General features: G+C 40.2%; 1 protein-coding gene across 2 annotated transcripts in view; it reads left to right on the top strand.

Annotated features, from left to right (window-relative positions):
• Positions 1 to 4,084: 4,084 nt before the first annotated feature.
• thsd7aa (thrombospondin, type I, domain containing 7Aa) overlaps positions 4,085 to 16,321 on the top strand; it is an 80,139-nt gene continuing 67,902 nt past the window's right edge. For both annotated transcript variants that reach the window (XM_019857334.1, XM_019857333.1), the window contains exon 1: positions 4,085 to 4,546. In XM_019857334.1, the coding sequence (XP_019712893.1) occupies positions 4,399 to 4,546 (148 nt within the window). In that variant the 5' untranslated portion in view covers positions 4,085 to 4,398. The remainder of the gene's footprint in view (positions 4,547 to 16,321) is intronic.

Genomic DNA, 16,321 nt, shown 5'->3' with positions numbered 1-16,321 from the left:
TTAAGTGCAAAATCAGTGGTCCAACATTCATGACAAACTGAATTCATATATTGTAAAAACATTTTTAAATTGCTTGGCCTCCACGAGGTGCCACCATTTTTCTTTCTTTCAACATATAGCATCCGTGACACCTGCTAGCTAAGAGTTGAGCTACGTTTATTTCCAGAGGAGCGGCCAAAGCTGCAGGCAGTTCACTCTCTTGTTCCTTATGTTCTGTGTAGTAACCTTTATATGCACCCCGTCAAATAACATAACGGCCCCATCATTTGGTTATCATGTTTGAGGCTGATTTTGAAAAGAAAGCTAAAACTGTGGCAAGCTATCATGTGTCACGTGAAATGAAATTGGAGGGCCAGATCTGACCCGCAGGCTGTGTTTGTTTGTGCTCTCGGGAGAGTTGTCAAAGTGAGAGGGATGCGCAACCGTTTCCACCCCTGAGCGGCATAGCTTGTTGTGTCAGGCATATTTCCTTTGGACTTAAGCTACAGACCGCACACTTCTGTCACTGTCACTAAATTACCGACATGACAGTTGGCTATTGTTTTGACCTCTCTACAAATTATCGACGAATTTTGGTTTTAGATCTTTTGAAAAGGCCCACAGACAATGACAAAGCCTCTGACTTGCTGTTTCTCGTGGCTAGTAGGGAGCGTTGAAATATTGCAGGAATTGATCCATATCAATAACACAACTGGAACCCGACACCGCAATGACACATCGCAATTTGGAAATTTCCAAGAATCGCACGCTTGTTGGACAACAGTGCTGCATCGCTGTTCATTTCCTGGTATCTGGTAAACGCTACCTTAAACAAAACGTTAGCATGACTTATTGAAATGTTGATGGCAAAGTTCTTTAACCCTTTCATGCACAAATAATGCTAAACTAAATCAGGATTTTTTTTTTCTCAAGTGTTTTTATTCGTCTTTAGGCATGAAAAAAATAATGGCAGGGGATGGAAACACACGTAAGGGTCCATTGTAGTGGTTGATGCACAACTGTGGCATGAAGATGAATTAATATAAGAGAAAACAACATTTGAATAGCTGTCCACTCTAGTAACCGTTTTCCCTGAAAGAGTTAATTTTTCCAACCAGAATTAAATAATTTCTTTGGATGGACATATTAAAGCATAGTTTATATCATTATAGTTTCTTTTATTTGCTCTCAGTGTTTGTAGCTTGTTATTTGATTTCATTTTTAGATGGGCCTGTATGGTCCTTCTTGCCCGGATGCCTTGGTGGTCCAGAAATGCTCCAGATGATGCAAATATCATTCGACATCTTACCATTCTTAATGGTCATAAAATCTGAAAGAAAGAAATCAAAAGAAAGAACGTCACAAACTCAAGCACCCTAAGCATTTCCCTTTCTACTCGAATGAATTGGTAATATTTAATTGGTATACAATACATGAAAAAAGAGGTTAACCAGTGTTATTAAACGAGCAATAAAATAATGTCGTTTAACTCTCATGATCCTGTTCTTGTGTGTCTCCATCATGTGGCAGACGGGGGCTTTCCCTTCAGTGCGTACACCTGCTGCCACGTTTCATTAGCCATGTATTTAAGGACTGATAAACCGCCTGCAGTTTGTCGGCTAACCTTTTTGCTGCTTTTGCTCAAGTAAATTGTTTTCTAGACCTCTTGCTCTCATCATAGTCGTTCTTGTTCCCTTAGTGCCCCATTTTTGTAAGCACAGTCCGTGTGTTGTCATTTGACTTTTGTTCTACGTGTAAATTGGATTCTTGACATTTCGTTGGTTGTCTGGGTTTAACTAATTCCTTGCCTTTTGCAAGCACTTTTTGTTATTGTATTGTTTCTCTCCTGGTTCTATTTGACCAGCAATTTTTGTTCATACTTTGTCGGTGTACTTTTGTTTTTGCAAATAACTATTTTTGTTACAGTTTTGTTTGGTGTCTCTATTGATGAGATCCGAAACATTATTTGCTTCATTTCGAACCTGACACTACCATTACCTTTAAATTGTAGATGTAGAGCTTTCAACATTTAATGTGAAGCACTGATTTGCACATAGTTCTTGTTGAATACGGTGCTCATTTTGTGTCGCAAAAAGGCCGCCAAAGTAAAAAAAAAAAAATCTGCTGGGTTTGTCCTTTGATGCTTATTAGACAGACGGCAGATGAGAATGATATCTCGTGTGATGTCATGCGCGGCATTTGTGAGTTCACACATCACTAATTCAAGCACTTTTCAGATGATTTTGTCCTTTATATCACGGAGACCATCGACAAACCCACACAAGGTGCAAATTCAATCACTTAGTCCAAAACAGCGTGATAGGTATTGGCAGGTAAGCGGGTTCACAAATATTTAGACCTAGCTCTGATACCATGACCCGATTTATGTTGAGATTGTGTTGACATTTTGTGTAATAACTCCGTTAAATCCTCTTTTGGAGTATACAAGCAGACAGCCTGAAGTGGGTCTTTGGGGGGGGGGGGGGGCTCTAAAAGCATGCCCCACTGCGTTGGCCCCTCAATCAGGTTACTCGTCTTAGGCCAAAGGAGGGGGGGCGCAATGGAGGGATCAGGATGACCCAAAAGCATGGTACTGCACCTAGCCAAACCCACTTTCAGGGATGATTTACTTTGACATCAATCTTGGATTATAGTCTCTTTGTTCCTGATCGGGAAGGCTACAAAATAAACACCGAGAAGCTCAATCAACACTACATGTCACGTACCCCACAAGAGAATTGAATTTCAATCCAAATGTTGTCGTTCGTGTTCCATACGGCTGTTCTGGAGCATTTGTTTGACTTCAAAGGAGCGGGAGACCTGTTGTGAATTTCTTACAAAGTACACATTTCCTTGGAGATTTTATGTACCTTTATTGAACCTGATCACATATTTTATGTGACAAAAATGTCACGGCACGAAAACCAAAAAAAAAAAAAAAGGTACAAATGGTATGATGTCATGAGTCTCACCTTTTGACATGCAGCAAACAACTTAATAAAGAAATGTTTAAAGATGAAAGTGTGCATCTCTATTAACCCTTTCAGGGACAATGGTTACTACAGTGGACAGCTCATCATGTTATCAGTTTATAGGGGGCATGAAAGGGTAAAAGACGATTCTACACGTAACTCGAGACAGAAACGTGGAACTGCCAATTTGGAGAAAACATTCAAAAAGATTAAAAAATTACCGGTACGTAAGCAAACCTTGTTTATTAGTAACTTTTATGGTTTTATTATTCTATCTGCAGTGCATGATTTCTGTTTGGCACATTTCTATATAATGCTACAGGCTATGTGCATGCCTAAGTCAATACCCCGTGGCATTATGGGGAAAAAAAATGTGCATGCAAACATTGCCGTATTAGTCTCATATATGCGCCTGCATTCCGAACATTATTTCCAATAAGACCGTGAGTGTCTGTTGCAGATAAGACGATCCATCCGTCAAAGAAAACTCCCATCACTGTTTCTTTATATTTTCAATGCCGTAGTGATAAGCAACTCAATATTAGAATTTCACAACACAAAAATAGCCATGATGAAAAAAAACAAACTTAATGAATAAAATAGGGCGGCCCAAGCATGTTGGTGGGCCGGCACTGACTTGATATAAAATGACAAATGCTGAAAAAAAAATAAAATAAAATCAAAAGCAGGCATTGTTGACTGTAAAGTGTAATCTTTAATCTGGTACATTGATCTCATTTAATTGCACAAATTGATCTGATGTTTTCGTCAGCGGGTGCATATACTTGATTGCACTACCAAAGACAATTTTTAAGACAATTAATAATAATAATAATAGTGATAATAATAATAATAATAACAATAATAATAATAATAATAATAATAATTGTCTGAAATGACAGAAAATGTGTTTATGTTTCCATCACTCTGTCAAAAATTGAAGATGCTTGTGTGTTTGGACTGGAGTGGATCTGAAAAGGAGGATGCGGGAGGAGGAGGGAGAGTAGAGTGGGTGGGCGTGTGTGTATATATGTGGAGGAGTGAGAGACAGAGAGCGAGAGAGAGAGAGAGAGAGAGAGAGAGAGAGAGAGAGAGAGAGAGAGAGAGAGAAGAAAAGATTTTTTTTTTAGGGTGTTGGTGCATCAACGCAGCATACAGCAGCAGGCTGGCTTTTGAGATCTATTGTTCCTTGTGTTATTGGGTGCCAAACATGATTCTCCCTCCTTGAGGAGCCAGGAGCCAAAAAGACCCAGAGAAGAGCAAGTGGAGTCCTCTGTCCGGCATCTATCAGGATTAGCTCTCTGTGGATAAACTGGGGTGAACAAAAGCAAAGCGCAAGAAGGCACACGCACTTGAGTTCATCTTCACCTCGTGTCTCGGCTTTCTTATTTTTAATTCTCTTGACGGCATTGGGAACTACGGTGTCTCCCGCGCAGCGGCAGCGGCCATGGGGCTGGCCAGCGGAGCCGTTGGGAAGCTCGGGGTGCTGAGAAGGGTACCCTTGCTGTGGAGGTTAGCGCTGCTCTTTCTCTCCATCTGGGAAGTGGATGCACAAGCAGCAGTGGGAATGAAACCCACGTACGTTTGGCAAACAGGTATGTTTTCCAGTCTATCCCCCCCGTTGGGTTTGGAAATGATGGGCTGGTGAAAAGATGATCCGTTCACTGCTACTCTTTTTTTTTTTCCCAATAGTGATATAGATACATTTTTTTTTTTGCCATCAGTTCACAAGTTCACAATATTCAAGAAAGCTACTAAACTTAGTAGTAATGCCAGCTTTGAATCTTTTTACTTTACACTTTAAGGGAATGTTAACATCCTTTACGAGGACCGGCACAGACAAAGTTGAATTTAGATCAGTTTTTGTGTGTTTTTTTTTAATTTATTCTGCAGGCATGCATGTACGTTGGATACACTGTACTGCAATCCCTCAGGTCAACGTCTCTCTGCCCCACAAGGGGTGGGGGGCTTGGTGGGGGGGTCGCAGTGGACAGTGTTTGATGTCTTTTGGCTGTACCTCTCCGAAGGCAGCTGAGACTTCTCAGCCTTGCGCTTCTATCGGATTAATTCATCACAGTTTGACACGTACGCAATTGATGAAATATAGCGTATGCCTTTTGGCGTCCGAGTAGAACAAACAAGCCGCCGGGGTGAGTGATTTGGTCGGTGGTGACGGTAAAGGGGTATGATTGCCAATCCTTCAATGGATTTTGGTGTTTTGAGTCGGAAGCTGTTAGGTACAATTAGACCGTTGTTTTGGGTGGTGCCTTGCACCACTTGAGGCTCGTTCACTCTGAGAGAGGAGCACATGGTCAGAGGGACACAATACTAATACATGCACCAGTGAGCAGAATGGAGGGGAAGAAAGCATGGGGGGGAGGAAGGATAGCGGCAAGGGTAGGCGGATGGATCCCCCCCAACCCATCAAGATGGGAATGCCCTTTGAGGTGCAGCTGGATCTCAGCATTCTTTTTCACACTGGTCTAATCTCTCTCTGTCCTCTGCTGGATCAATATGCTGGTTTCACCGCCACCAATAGTACCAGCTGATCAATACTTATCGTTCCAGTAATGTAGTTCAGCCTGAATTGGATCGATATAGGTTTTGAGCAGAGTCTTGAACCAAATCCATACGTGTGAATATTCTAACATGTCATTTTGACCGTTTGCAATGTATTTCTGCTGTTGTGACAATCTGAAATGATTTTGATAATCATTCACTCCCCAATAAAAAAATAAATAAATAAATCTGACCGCTTTACATTCATAACACCTTCGGGTATTATATCAGGGGTGTCAAACATCATGTAAGTTGTCATCTTTGATCTGCTTTTGCGGGCCACTTAGAATGATGTGGTGGACCACATCTGGGCCCTCAGGCCTTGAGTTTGACCCTTGTGTTTTACATGGTTTAGCATTATAAGTCACTCAAAAATAAATTGAACGTCAAGATTTGAACTTTTTATCCAATACATCTGTGGCAGTGTGAGATCACCATATTTGGCAACCTTTCAGTTAATTCTGTGGTCCTGAATTGCTACCGTTTTTTTTTTTTTTTTTTATAACCGGACAGAAACACCGATCGCAAAGAAATGAGACTCCTATCGTACGTATTAAGGGCTGTGCCACCCTCTGAGTCAATGCAGGGGAAGAGATTAAGGATACAGAAAACAGAGCAGATTGGCCTGACAAAGTTAACCTAGATATGGTATAGACATGCTTGTGTGTGTGTCTACTCTTGGATTAAGTGCATTGGCACTTGTCTTAGTCATTATGGTTTGGCCCATTGACAGGATCACGTTACAGTACTGATGTCAATTTTTTCCCCCTTATACCAGTCTTTAAAACCCATTCACTCCCAAAGACATATTTATACGTCTTTTCGTCATTTTTTTCCCCTTATACCTGTCTTTAAAACCCATTCACTCCCAAAGACGTTTTTATACGTCTTTTCGTCATTTTTTTCCCCCTTATACCCGTCTTTAAAACCCATTCACTCCCAAAGACGTATTTATACGTCTTTTCGGATTGCATACATTCAATTCCATTTGTATTTTTTTTTTTCACGACTTCAGGCAGCCATCTCGTTACCTCTGCGTCTCGCTTCCGAGACGCACAATTTTCTCGCGTTTGAGGCAGCCATCTCGTTACCTCTGCGTCCCGCGTCTGAGACGCGCAATTTTCCCGGGTGACGCACAGTTCCAAATAATGTGCGTTTTTGGGACGCAAGGAAATTTCTCATGCAAAAAAAAAAAAACTACGGTAAATATTTTTTCCGGCAACAATCGCAGTTTGATAATCGCCGCCATTGTTGTTTTGAGCTTGTGCTAAGTAATCTCGCGTGATGAGATTTCTGTTCTCGCGAGACGAGATTCGGCCTTCACGTCGCGGAAAGCAGACGATTGCCAAGTTGTGTAACGTTAAAACAAGTGTTGCGGAGATATCACAGAGGAAGCAGCTAAAGTTGGATAGTTTTTTGCGATAATAATCTTGTATGCCTGAATTATTTAAATTTTTGCAGCATTTTTTTTATAGGAAATAAACCTATTATCAATGTATATTGTTGTTGTTGTTTGTGTTACTATCATATGCGATTGAATAAGTAGCATTTTAGAATTCGAAATTTGGGACTCTCTAAATGCATAATGGGACTCATACTTTTCTGATCAGCGAGGCTCAAACGACTCGTAGGGCTCAAAATGGAAAATTATCACTGTTGAGGTATTTAAAAAAAAAAACAGTCTGAAAATGGCTGGTACTAAATAAGTCGAACATATTTGAGGGATTCTGCCTTTCCTTCGGTTCCACTAATTCTGAAATTAGAAAGGAGGTTTTTGAGAGGGATATTATGTGTGTGTGTGTGTGTGTGTGTGTGTGTGTGTGTGTGTGTGTGTGTGTGTGTGTGTGTGTGTGTGTGTGTCACAAATGGGCTACATCTGTCGCGCTGGGGGGTTGTGGCGTTATGGTTCCTCTAGAGACTGCGGTTCTCAGCAGTAGGCAGAAGTGCCAAGGAAATGAGGACTGTATCAAATGCACAGAGGTAATATTAGCATTTAATCAATGGATTATTTGCTGACTGGCTGATCCCCTGGCTGGTTTGAAAGCAGCGTAAGTGGAGTATCACGTTGTTCACGACACTCCACGGGTAGGTGATAGATGTCGTGGGTTTGCCATGTGTAATCTCTGCGTATCATGTGTTGTGGAGAGGATTAGTATGCATTGTCTCGATCTGAAACACACAAAAAAACCCAAACATTTGGGAGTAAATTATGGCCTTGTTCTGTTCTCTCGTCGACTCCCAAATTCTGAATGAAGGTATCGGCATGATATCCAAAGACAAAAATTCCCACTGATGTTGGTCTAATGGCCGTTGCTTCGAGCCTCTTAGCTGAACAGGCCGGCAGGTTAGAACCCTTGACATAGAAATCCAGGTCAATTGCAGCTGATCCCTGATCAGCGCCAGTACAGTAGAGGACACCCATAGTCAATTCGAAGTTGACTTTTGACTTTCAGTGTGCAATATTGGGTGTATTACAATACATCATAATATCATTATATATCACTATCTATTATTTATTTTACGCTGCGTACAAATATGGTGGCATAATTAGACTGCATTTATCTTTGACCACATGCCAACACGCAAAATATGACTCTTCTGGTTTTTTTCTCCATCTTGTTGCCTAGATTTGAATTTCCTCTTACTTGGCTGTTCTTTCCATCTTAGCCAATGAAATATAGCTAGTTTGAGTCAACACCAGCTCCTCAAAGTTTACTATCTGCACAAATATAAGTAAGTGTTGTACTCCAAGGTCATTGTTTTTTTGTTTTTTTTCGTGGTCCAAGGAGTAGACGCATGTTTCTAATCTAGGATGGTTGTTTGTCTATTTGTGCCTTGCGATTGGCTGGCATCCAGTTCAGGGTGTCCCCCGCCCACTGCCCGAAGACAGCTGGGATGGGCTCCAGCGCGCCCCGCGACCCTTGTGAGGATCAGCGGATCAGAAAATGAATGAATGGATTTGCTCTGCCTGTCTAACCATTGTGGGTTGGTATGAACTTTTGATGCTAAAAGCGACAACGACTAGATCGAGATGTCTAGAAAACAACACTTGAGAAAGAGCAAAGAGCAGCAACAAGGTCAATAATCCGACAAGAGACATGGGATCTTGGCAGTCCTTAAATACAGGGCTTAATCATGATGATCAAATTGAAAGCAGGTGTTCACGCCGGAGGGAAAACCCTCCACTGCCACTTGCTGGAGACACACAAGAACCATGACAGTTGGTTAACATATTGCAATGCAAATGTGATGTTACTACAGTCTATCTACCCGAGACCAATTTGGTACAGCGACATATATAAATTCTACATTGAGCACAGAGTAAAATAACCACGACTTGTTGTCATTGTTGCCTGATGCGTCACAAACTGCGCCCATGATTATGTCTTCATGTTGAATCTGTTCCAGGCATTTCTCTCGTAGACGGTTTCTTCTATCAGCTTTTGGTGGGAACGCTTTCCTTTGTACCGTATTGGCCCGAATATAAGACGGCCCTGATTATAAGACGACCCCCTTTTTCAAGACTAAAGTTTGAAAGAAGACTTTTTGAACACCAAATTAATTTTTATAAGAAAATAATTACAGTACATCTGAAACAAATGATTATAACAATATATTCGAGAGAAAAAGCATGTTATTTTACCTCATTCAAATCTTAATATCTGAACATTTAAATATGTAAACTAAAGTGCAATGACATTCGTAAATGAATGGCTTCCGGTTTTTGAAACGTAAATTACTAATCAAAACTTCTCAGCTGCCGGTTAACATGGCTGATCTTCGATCCACTTTTCTCCAGATTGTCGCTACGTTTCTCCATTTTCTGTTATCTCTTCTATTATTTTCTTCTCGTTTCTTTCTTACCGCTATTTTTTATTTTTCTTCTTCGTGCTACCGCTATTTTTATTTTTATTCTTCGTGACAGGGGTTCACTTTGGCCTGGGGAGTCAAGTTCAGCATTCGCTTCAATGATATCTGGCGCCATCTAGCGTCGTGAATGGGTATAATGTCTAGACCCCGAATATAAGACGACCCCCACTTTTTCAGTCTTATTTCAAAGCAAAAAACACCGTCTTGTATCCGGGCCAATACATACAGTACATAATTTCCCTTGAGACTTGTCGGAGCGCCTTCGTTTCAGTGAATAGACATTCATTTTGATGAATGTGTGCATGTATGTATAACGTTACGTTGTGAATACAACTGTTTTCAGCTGTTTGTTGCAGCAATTTCTGCGGACTGCAACCTTTCCACCTTGGCAAGGTCTGCACTCTACCGTGTGCGTTTCTACTTCGGTGAGAGTCCGGCTCGCACTTTCTGCGACCCCACAAAGCTAATGCACTGCACTCTAATGTACTTTTATCGGATCACAAGGACGATGTTACAGTGCATTATAACCTTACATGAGCTTCATCCACAGCCGATAACAGACACTCCAAATTTTTTGCGTGAGTAGAACATAAAGTACAGGAATTTACATACGTAAAAGCTGCCAGTGATCATTTGAATTTCACACTTGCTGGTACTGGCACAAATCCTTGCCGATCCTGAAAACCAGAGCAATGCCTGATGATATTCGTGCCCACTTCAGAGAGAAAGAATGAAGCCTCTTCAGGCACACACGCATATACGTACACGGGCAAACAACGGGTCACTCTTTTGTTCTCATTTGTGGCAATGTTCAGTCACTCTGTCGTTGTCCCCCTTGTCCATGTGGCGCACATCCCCAATCAGAAGGGGGCCTCCTCTTTGTTCTTCCCTCATTGTCCTCATTGCCTCCTCCCACATTAGCATTAAAAATACACACGTGCACGCTATGCCACGCCCACTCAACCACCACCCTGTGTTAAATGATCCCTCGGCTTTGAATGGAGGAAGGTCTCGGGGGTGGAAAAGAAGGGGGGGGGGTGGCTTGGAGAGTGGAATAGGGCATTTTGTGTGTCAAGGGATGAATTAAAAATATTGATAACTGTATATGTAAAAAGCCATGAGGAAATTGGAGGTTGTAGATTTTAACAGCAACAGTGACATCATGCTGTACTTGTGTTTGACCTCAAAGAAGCCAGAAATAGGGACAGAACTATTTAAAGCTCAATTGGATCAAAATCTGATATTTGACATGAGGAAAGATTTATGCAGCATTTTATCCAATTTTAGACCAACGCACTTGTTTTATGGGACGTTACTATTTTAGTTCAGTCAACCCCTGTGCTTTTGCTTGGTCATATAACAGTTTGCCCAAGTCATTCTGATAGATGTAATTTTGGAACTACAATGACAGACTGAGACAATGGGTTCTATGGACTATGGATGTGCAGAATAAACAATTCCTTGGTTGCTCATGAAAAAATGAGTGGTTGGAGTATTTCCCGCTCCGAGAATATATGCATATGTTCTAAAGTGTCAATTTCAAGGCAAAGGGGGCCAGATCCTGCCCGCCACATTTTATGTGGCCCACTAAAGTAAATCATCTGCATCTACTTTCCACATCTTGCTAAATATTGCTCAAAATTGTAAATTGTCTTCACTTAGTTTTGCAAGCATTTATTTGTTCCTAAAACCCTTAAAAAATAAATTAAGTAGGTAATTGTACGAACCGTTTTCTTGGACTTCTGATTCCAAACTTAGTTATAACAATAGAGCTTTGAAATGCGCGGCGAATTTCGCAATTGCAGAATCGCGGATTCTAGCTGGACTACAAATTATATTTAAAAGGAACTGCAAGATCTTCACGTGCGGATGACGTATAGTGGGTCGCTGTGGAGTGGCCAGATTCTACCCCTGACCGTGCTTCCGTGTGACAATTGTGACTGTGTGTGTGTGTGTGTGTTTGGGGGGGGGGGGGGGGGGGGGGGGGGAGTCAGTTTTCTTTCCAAGAGTCAGCAAGCAAGGCAGCCATTTGGAACATTCTTATGAGTGATGTTGTAACTGATGTTGTCATGTAAAATTATCTTGCATTTCAATTACTATTCATTCTATTAAGTGGTTTACGATTTCTGTCTGCTTTTGTTTGTTTGTTTGTTTGTTTGTGCCATTCTGATCCAAACCCATCTCATGACCAAAGGTTCTTGTTGTTGACAGAAACTATCAAAATAACGACTGTATATCTAAAATTGGAAAAAAAAATGTTGTCATGAATGAAATAAAATAAAAATGTGAGTGCTTTAAAAAAAAAAAACAATTACTTACTGAAAATACATTTTGGGTTTCTAAAACAAAATAAAATTAATAATAATTACAGCCAAAATCTCCTTTGTCAATTAATTTCATGCACTGGCTTTTAGGGTTTATTTTAAATGCAATTATTTGGGAATTTTCTGTCAGGAATGAAAAAAACAAAAGTCAAAATGAAATAAAAACCGAGCGATAGTGAAAAATAACCCTGCTCACGACTCACAGAGAAAATCCCAAAGACAATCATCCTACACCGCAATTTTGAACGGTGGCATCAGGAGGTGTCGAGGACTGTTGATTTCTACAGCGTTTGCGGAATTGATGTAAAGCACACATTTCACTTTTACCACATCAATCACAAGTGCTTTAACCCTTTCCTGCACCCTGCAACCTGATAGCACGATAAGCTGTCCACTGCAGTAACCACTGTCCCTGAAAGGGTTAAAGCCATTTTGTTTTCAACATGAAGCAGTCCAAGACCAGTTGTGATGAGTTGCATTGAAGTATATCGGGGGTGGGTTTTTCTGAGTTTCAAGTGCCAAATTGCAGCTCTTAATCTCCGTGGGTATGACAGTGCTTCGTACAGCTGCTCTTCTTCGCATTGGACTGCCCTCGGTGAAATTTGCTTGGTAAAAAAAACTCGGAACATATGCATACTTATGCATTTGGTTTTTGAGTCAGATACTTGAGCTGTCTGCTGCCTGATTTTTTATTTATTTTTTTTTAAACACAAGCAACTTTATTATTCCTTTTACCTACTTGGACATTTGATGATTATTTTATAACCAGATAATCATAAACATCAGGACCACCTGTGAAACTTTCCTCCAGTAAATGAGTGTGTTGGGTTTGCAGCAGCGTTTGCTCAGCAGATTGAAAGAAGAGCATGCGTGGTCCGTTCAACATGGCGGAGCTATGACTTTCGAACATGTACGCCTCTGACAATATTGAATTGCAAAGACTGTTCAGACAGTCAAGCTCTCGATGTGCAGCGGCCCAGAACACTGAAATAAACATGTTGCACCGGTAACGGTCCGTAGAATGTTACTCAACCCGGTATTGCTGTTGACAGTTCTACTAAGTCACATAGAGAGAATCGGAGTTCTTCGGCTCACTTTTCCTTTGCATTATGGAACTAAAAAGCAGTGTTTGATAGTGGCATTTTGATCCAAGTTGATATTGTGGAGAAGAAGTAAAGTCATATAGGGCCCTTATACCTGTCCTAAAATAGGTAAAAAAAAAACAAAAATAAAAATGCGTGCGCGCACACACACACACACACACACACACACACACACACACAACAAAAATGACTAGTTTATCAATATGTTTGCTCATAAAGTACTGTATTGTGTCATACTTTGGACACCGTCAGATTTGTGATTTTAGTATTGCAATAAGTACCGTATTGGCCCGAATATAAGACGGTGTTTTTTGCATTGAAATAAGACTGAAAAAGTGGGGTCGTCTTATATTCGGGGTCTAGACATTATACCCATTCACGACGCTAGATGGCGTCAGATATCAATGAAGCGAATGCTGAACTTGACTCCCCAGGCCAAAGTGAACCCCTGCCACGAAAAATAAAAATAGCGGTAGCACAAAGAAGAAAAATAAAAAATAGCAGTAAGAAGGAAAAGAGAAGAAAATAATAGAAGAGGTAACAGAAAATGGAGAAAGTGACAATCTGGAGAAAAGTGGGTCAAAGATCGGCCAGGTCAACCGGCAGCTGAGGAGAAGTTATGATGTTATTTACATTTCAAAAACCGGAAGCCATTCATTTACGAATGTGATTGCACTTTAGATTTGAATGTGGCAAAATAACATGCTTTTTCTCTCAAATATATTGTTATAATCATTTGTACTGTAATTATTTTCTGTATAAAAATTAATTTGGTGTTCAAAAAGTCTTTTTTCAAACTTGAGTCTGAAAAAAGAGGGGTCGTCTTATAATCAGGGCCGTCTTATATTCGGCCAATGCGGTAAAATATATTCAGTGGAACCTTTCCTGCTAAATATTCCTGGTGGTGTACAGTCACACCCAAAAATCCAAATAGTTGCAAAATGGACGTTTCGAATGTTGGCCAAAAATTTCGGTGATGTGTTTGTATTTTTTTTTTCGTGCAATCCTGCTACCTGTATTTGTACTGCTTTTGGCTCAAATCCTAACAGCACTGCAGGTAGAGTAACAGACTCAGATTGAACGTGAAATATGATGTCTCGCATGTTTTTTTTCTCGGCGGTGAATACACAGGGGTTGATTCGAGCGGACAGGAGGGGCTCTCCTCCTGTGACGCACACAAAAAAGAAAGTCGCTAGTCAATCTGGTGACTGATGGTTGTGTTGGCTTCTAAATGCTCTCTTCCTTAACAGATCAACAGTTGTAAACAATTCAGTCTACTTACAAGATATTGCAATCCTTGCTCCCAATTCACCAAGCCTACATCTTTTTTTGTCTTGGTCCAAGCCAGTAAAGGAAGCTGGTTGTGTTGTTTATACCTCTCGTGCACACAGACGTCAATGATATTGTCCCATATTGTTTTTTTTTTTTTTCACCATGCTCAATGTGTGTGTCTCTTTTTTCTTTGAACTTTATTTGTGTGTCTGCTTGTTCTGCGATTGCGTGTGACATGGTAAGTATGTTCTTGACGCCAATTGGCAGTCACCACTGTCAAATTTTCCTTGTAGGGGCGTAACAAAAAAAATATTTTGAACATTGGTCTACACGTACATTTCAGATTTTTGATACACAATGTAATGAAACAATACTAAAAAAAAGATGAAAAAAATGACAGAAAAAAATTACCTGTCCTTAGTTTGCTCGATTCAAATGACAGAAAAAAATTACCTGTCCTTAGTTTGCTTCAGATTGCTCGATTTAGAGAAGTGAATGGATTGTTAGGACAATGGTGGTAGAATACCATGTTCAGCGGTATTATGTGGTTTAGTGATTAGCAGTCCTACTCTAGTACAAACACTTTTTTTCCTCTGGTTAGCTCATGTTCCTGGGAAGCTTAATGAGATCCAGTGAACGTGCTGCAGGATTGCCCTAAGCAGCATTAAGAGCTTTTCATCAAGGTGTTTCTTCCTCTTCCTGTCCTCCTCTATTAGCATTTGCCTTCGGCGAACCCTCACCTAATGTATGAGCTAAGCATCTCATATAAGTAATTTAGAAGTACTGTGTAAGTATGATCTCACTGTAGTAATTCATAGATTGAATTGACCAATATGGACAAGTATCCGGAAAAAAACCCGAAGTAAAAAAACTAGTATCTGAAAAAAAAAACCGACGTAAAAAAATCTTATAGAGGCACAAAATTGTCTTTGAGCAACAGGTGAGACAGCCTATTACTTGCATCGTAGCGCTTGTATTGTTAAAACAGGCAATAAAACAACTTGTGTGAAAAAAAATATGCATCAAATTTACGCATCAAAACTTCCACAAGAGTTACAGCCTGCAGGCCGCAACATGTGTTAATGCTAGGCTACGTCTTGTTCTCATTTTGTGGCAACATCACAGCAGTGGTAACACTGAAAGTTTAATGAGGGAGGTGTCGACATGACATCCAAAAGTGTCTTGGTGGTCGATGTCTTGAGACTCTCTTTAGTTTATACCACAAATATGATGAGACCTAAAATCACTGTGGATAAAATACAGTATAATTATATCACTTGATCTACGCAAATAAAAATTCTTCTCCTTATTATTATTATTATTATCAGTATTAGTATTATTTGTATTATTATTCTTTTAATCATACATATGCTACGATACTAAAATCAACACCACAGAAAATATCTTCATTTTCATCTTTAACTGCTGTTCTATTGTATAATTTATTGGGTTCTCACGGCTCCCTGGGAGTGACAAAAACATTCACACCAGTCATGCTTGACCAAATGAAGGCCCTGAGGAAGCCAATAAAACCCCACTCAAATCCCACTTAGCACAGCAGGTGAGTGTTTTATTTTGACAGTTAAAAGAGATGTGATTACAAAGTCATTCTGCAACAGTGAAGTGAAAATGAGGAGGTTAAATTCATGCCTTCATTTATATCTTAAAATGAACTGGCAGTGGATTACAGTAGTGTGTCTCGAGAACACACAATACCAAAAGCCTCTTGCAAAACCTATCCGTCAGAGCTGTAACATCAGATCTGACATTTTATTCACCTATGCCTTTGTATACAGAACAGAGTGAAGGCAAGTATTGATTTGTCTCTGTGGGCGGCGGGCATTGCCTACAAAGTCCCCCCCCCCCACCACCACCACCACCCAAATTAGTTTGGAAGCGCAGCCTTTTTGTGCCAAATCTTATTTATTGTTTTTAGCCTTTGTGAATGCATTTAAGTCACTAACCCTCAAATAAAGACAAAGTAGAATAAAATTCTAAAAGAAAATAAGTGTTGTTGATGTTTGTCTTTGTCGCTGTTCAAGTGCTATATGCGAAGTGAGTGGACTCCTTTGAAACTGTCATTTATTTGCCACTTCCTTGGCAATGTGCAAGATTTTTTTTTTTCATAAAATAAAAGGCCCAACTGGTCCATCTGGCATTTGAGCGACACTTAACCCGAAAATGTGCTACTGAGGGAAGGCTTTATTTACCTTGCAATATCTGCTGTGGCAATTCCTGTAAC

Source organism: Hippocampus comes, unplaced genomic scaffold (assembly GCF_001891065.2).
Source record: "Hippocampus comes isolate QL1 unplaced genomic scaffold, H_comes_QL1_v1.1 scaffold73, whole genome shotgun sequence".
Classification (NCBI taxonomy): domain Eukaryota; kingdom Metazoa; phylum Chordata; class Actinopteri; order Syngnathiformes; family Syngnathidae; genus Hippocampus; species Hippocampus comes.
Note: the sequence above shows the minus strand (reverse complement) of the source record. Positions and strands in the feature narration are given on the sequence as shown.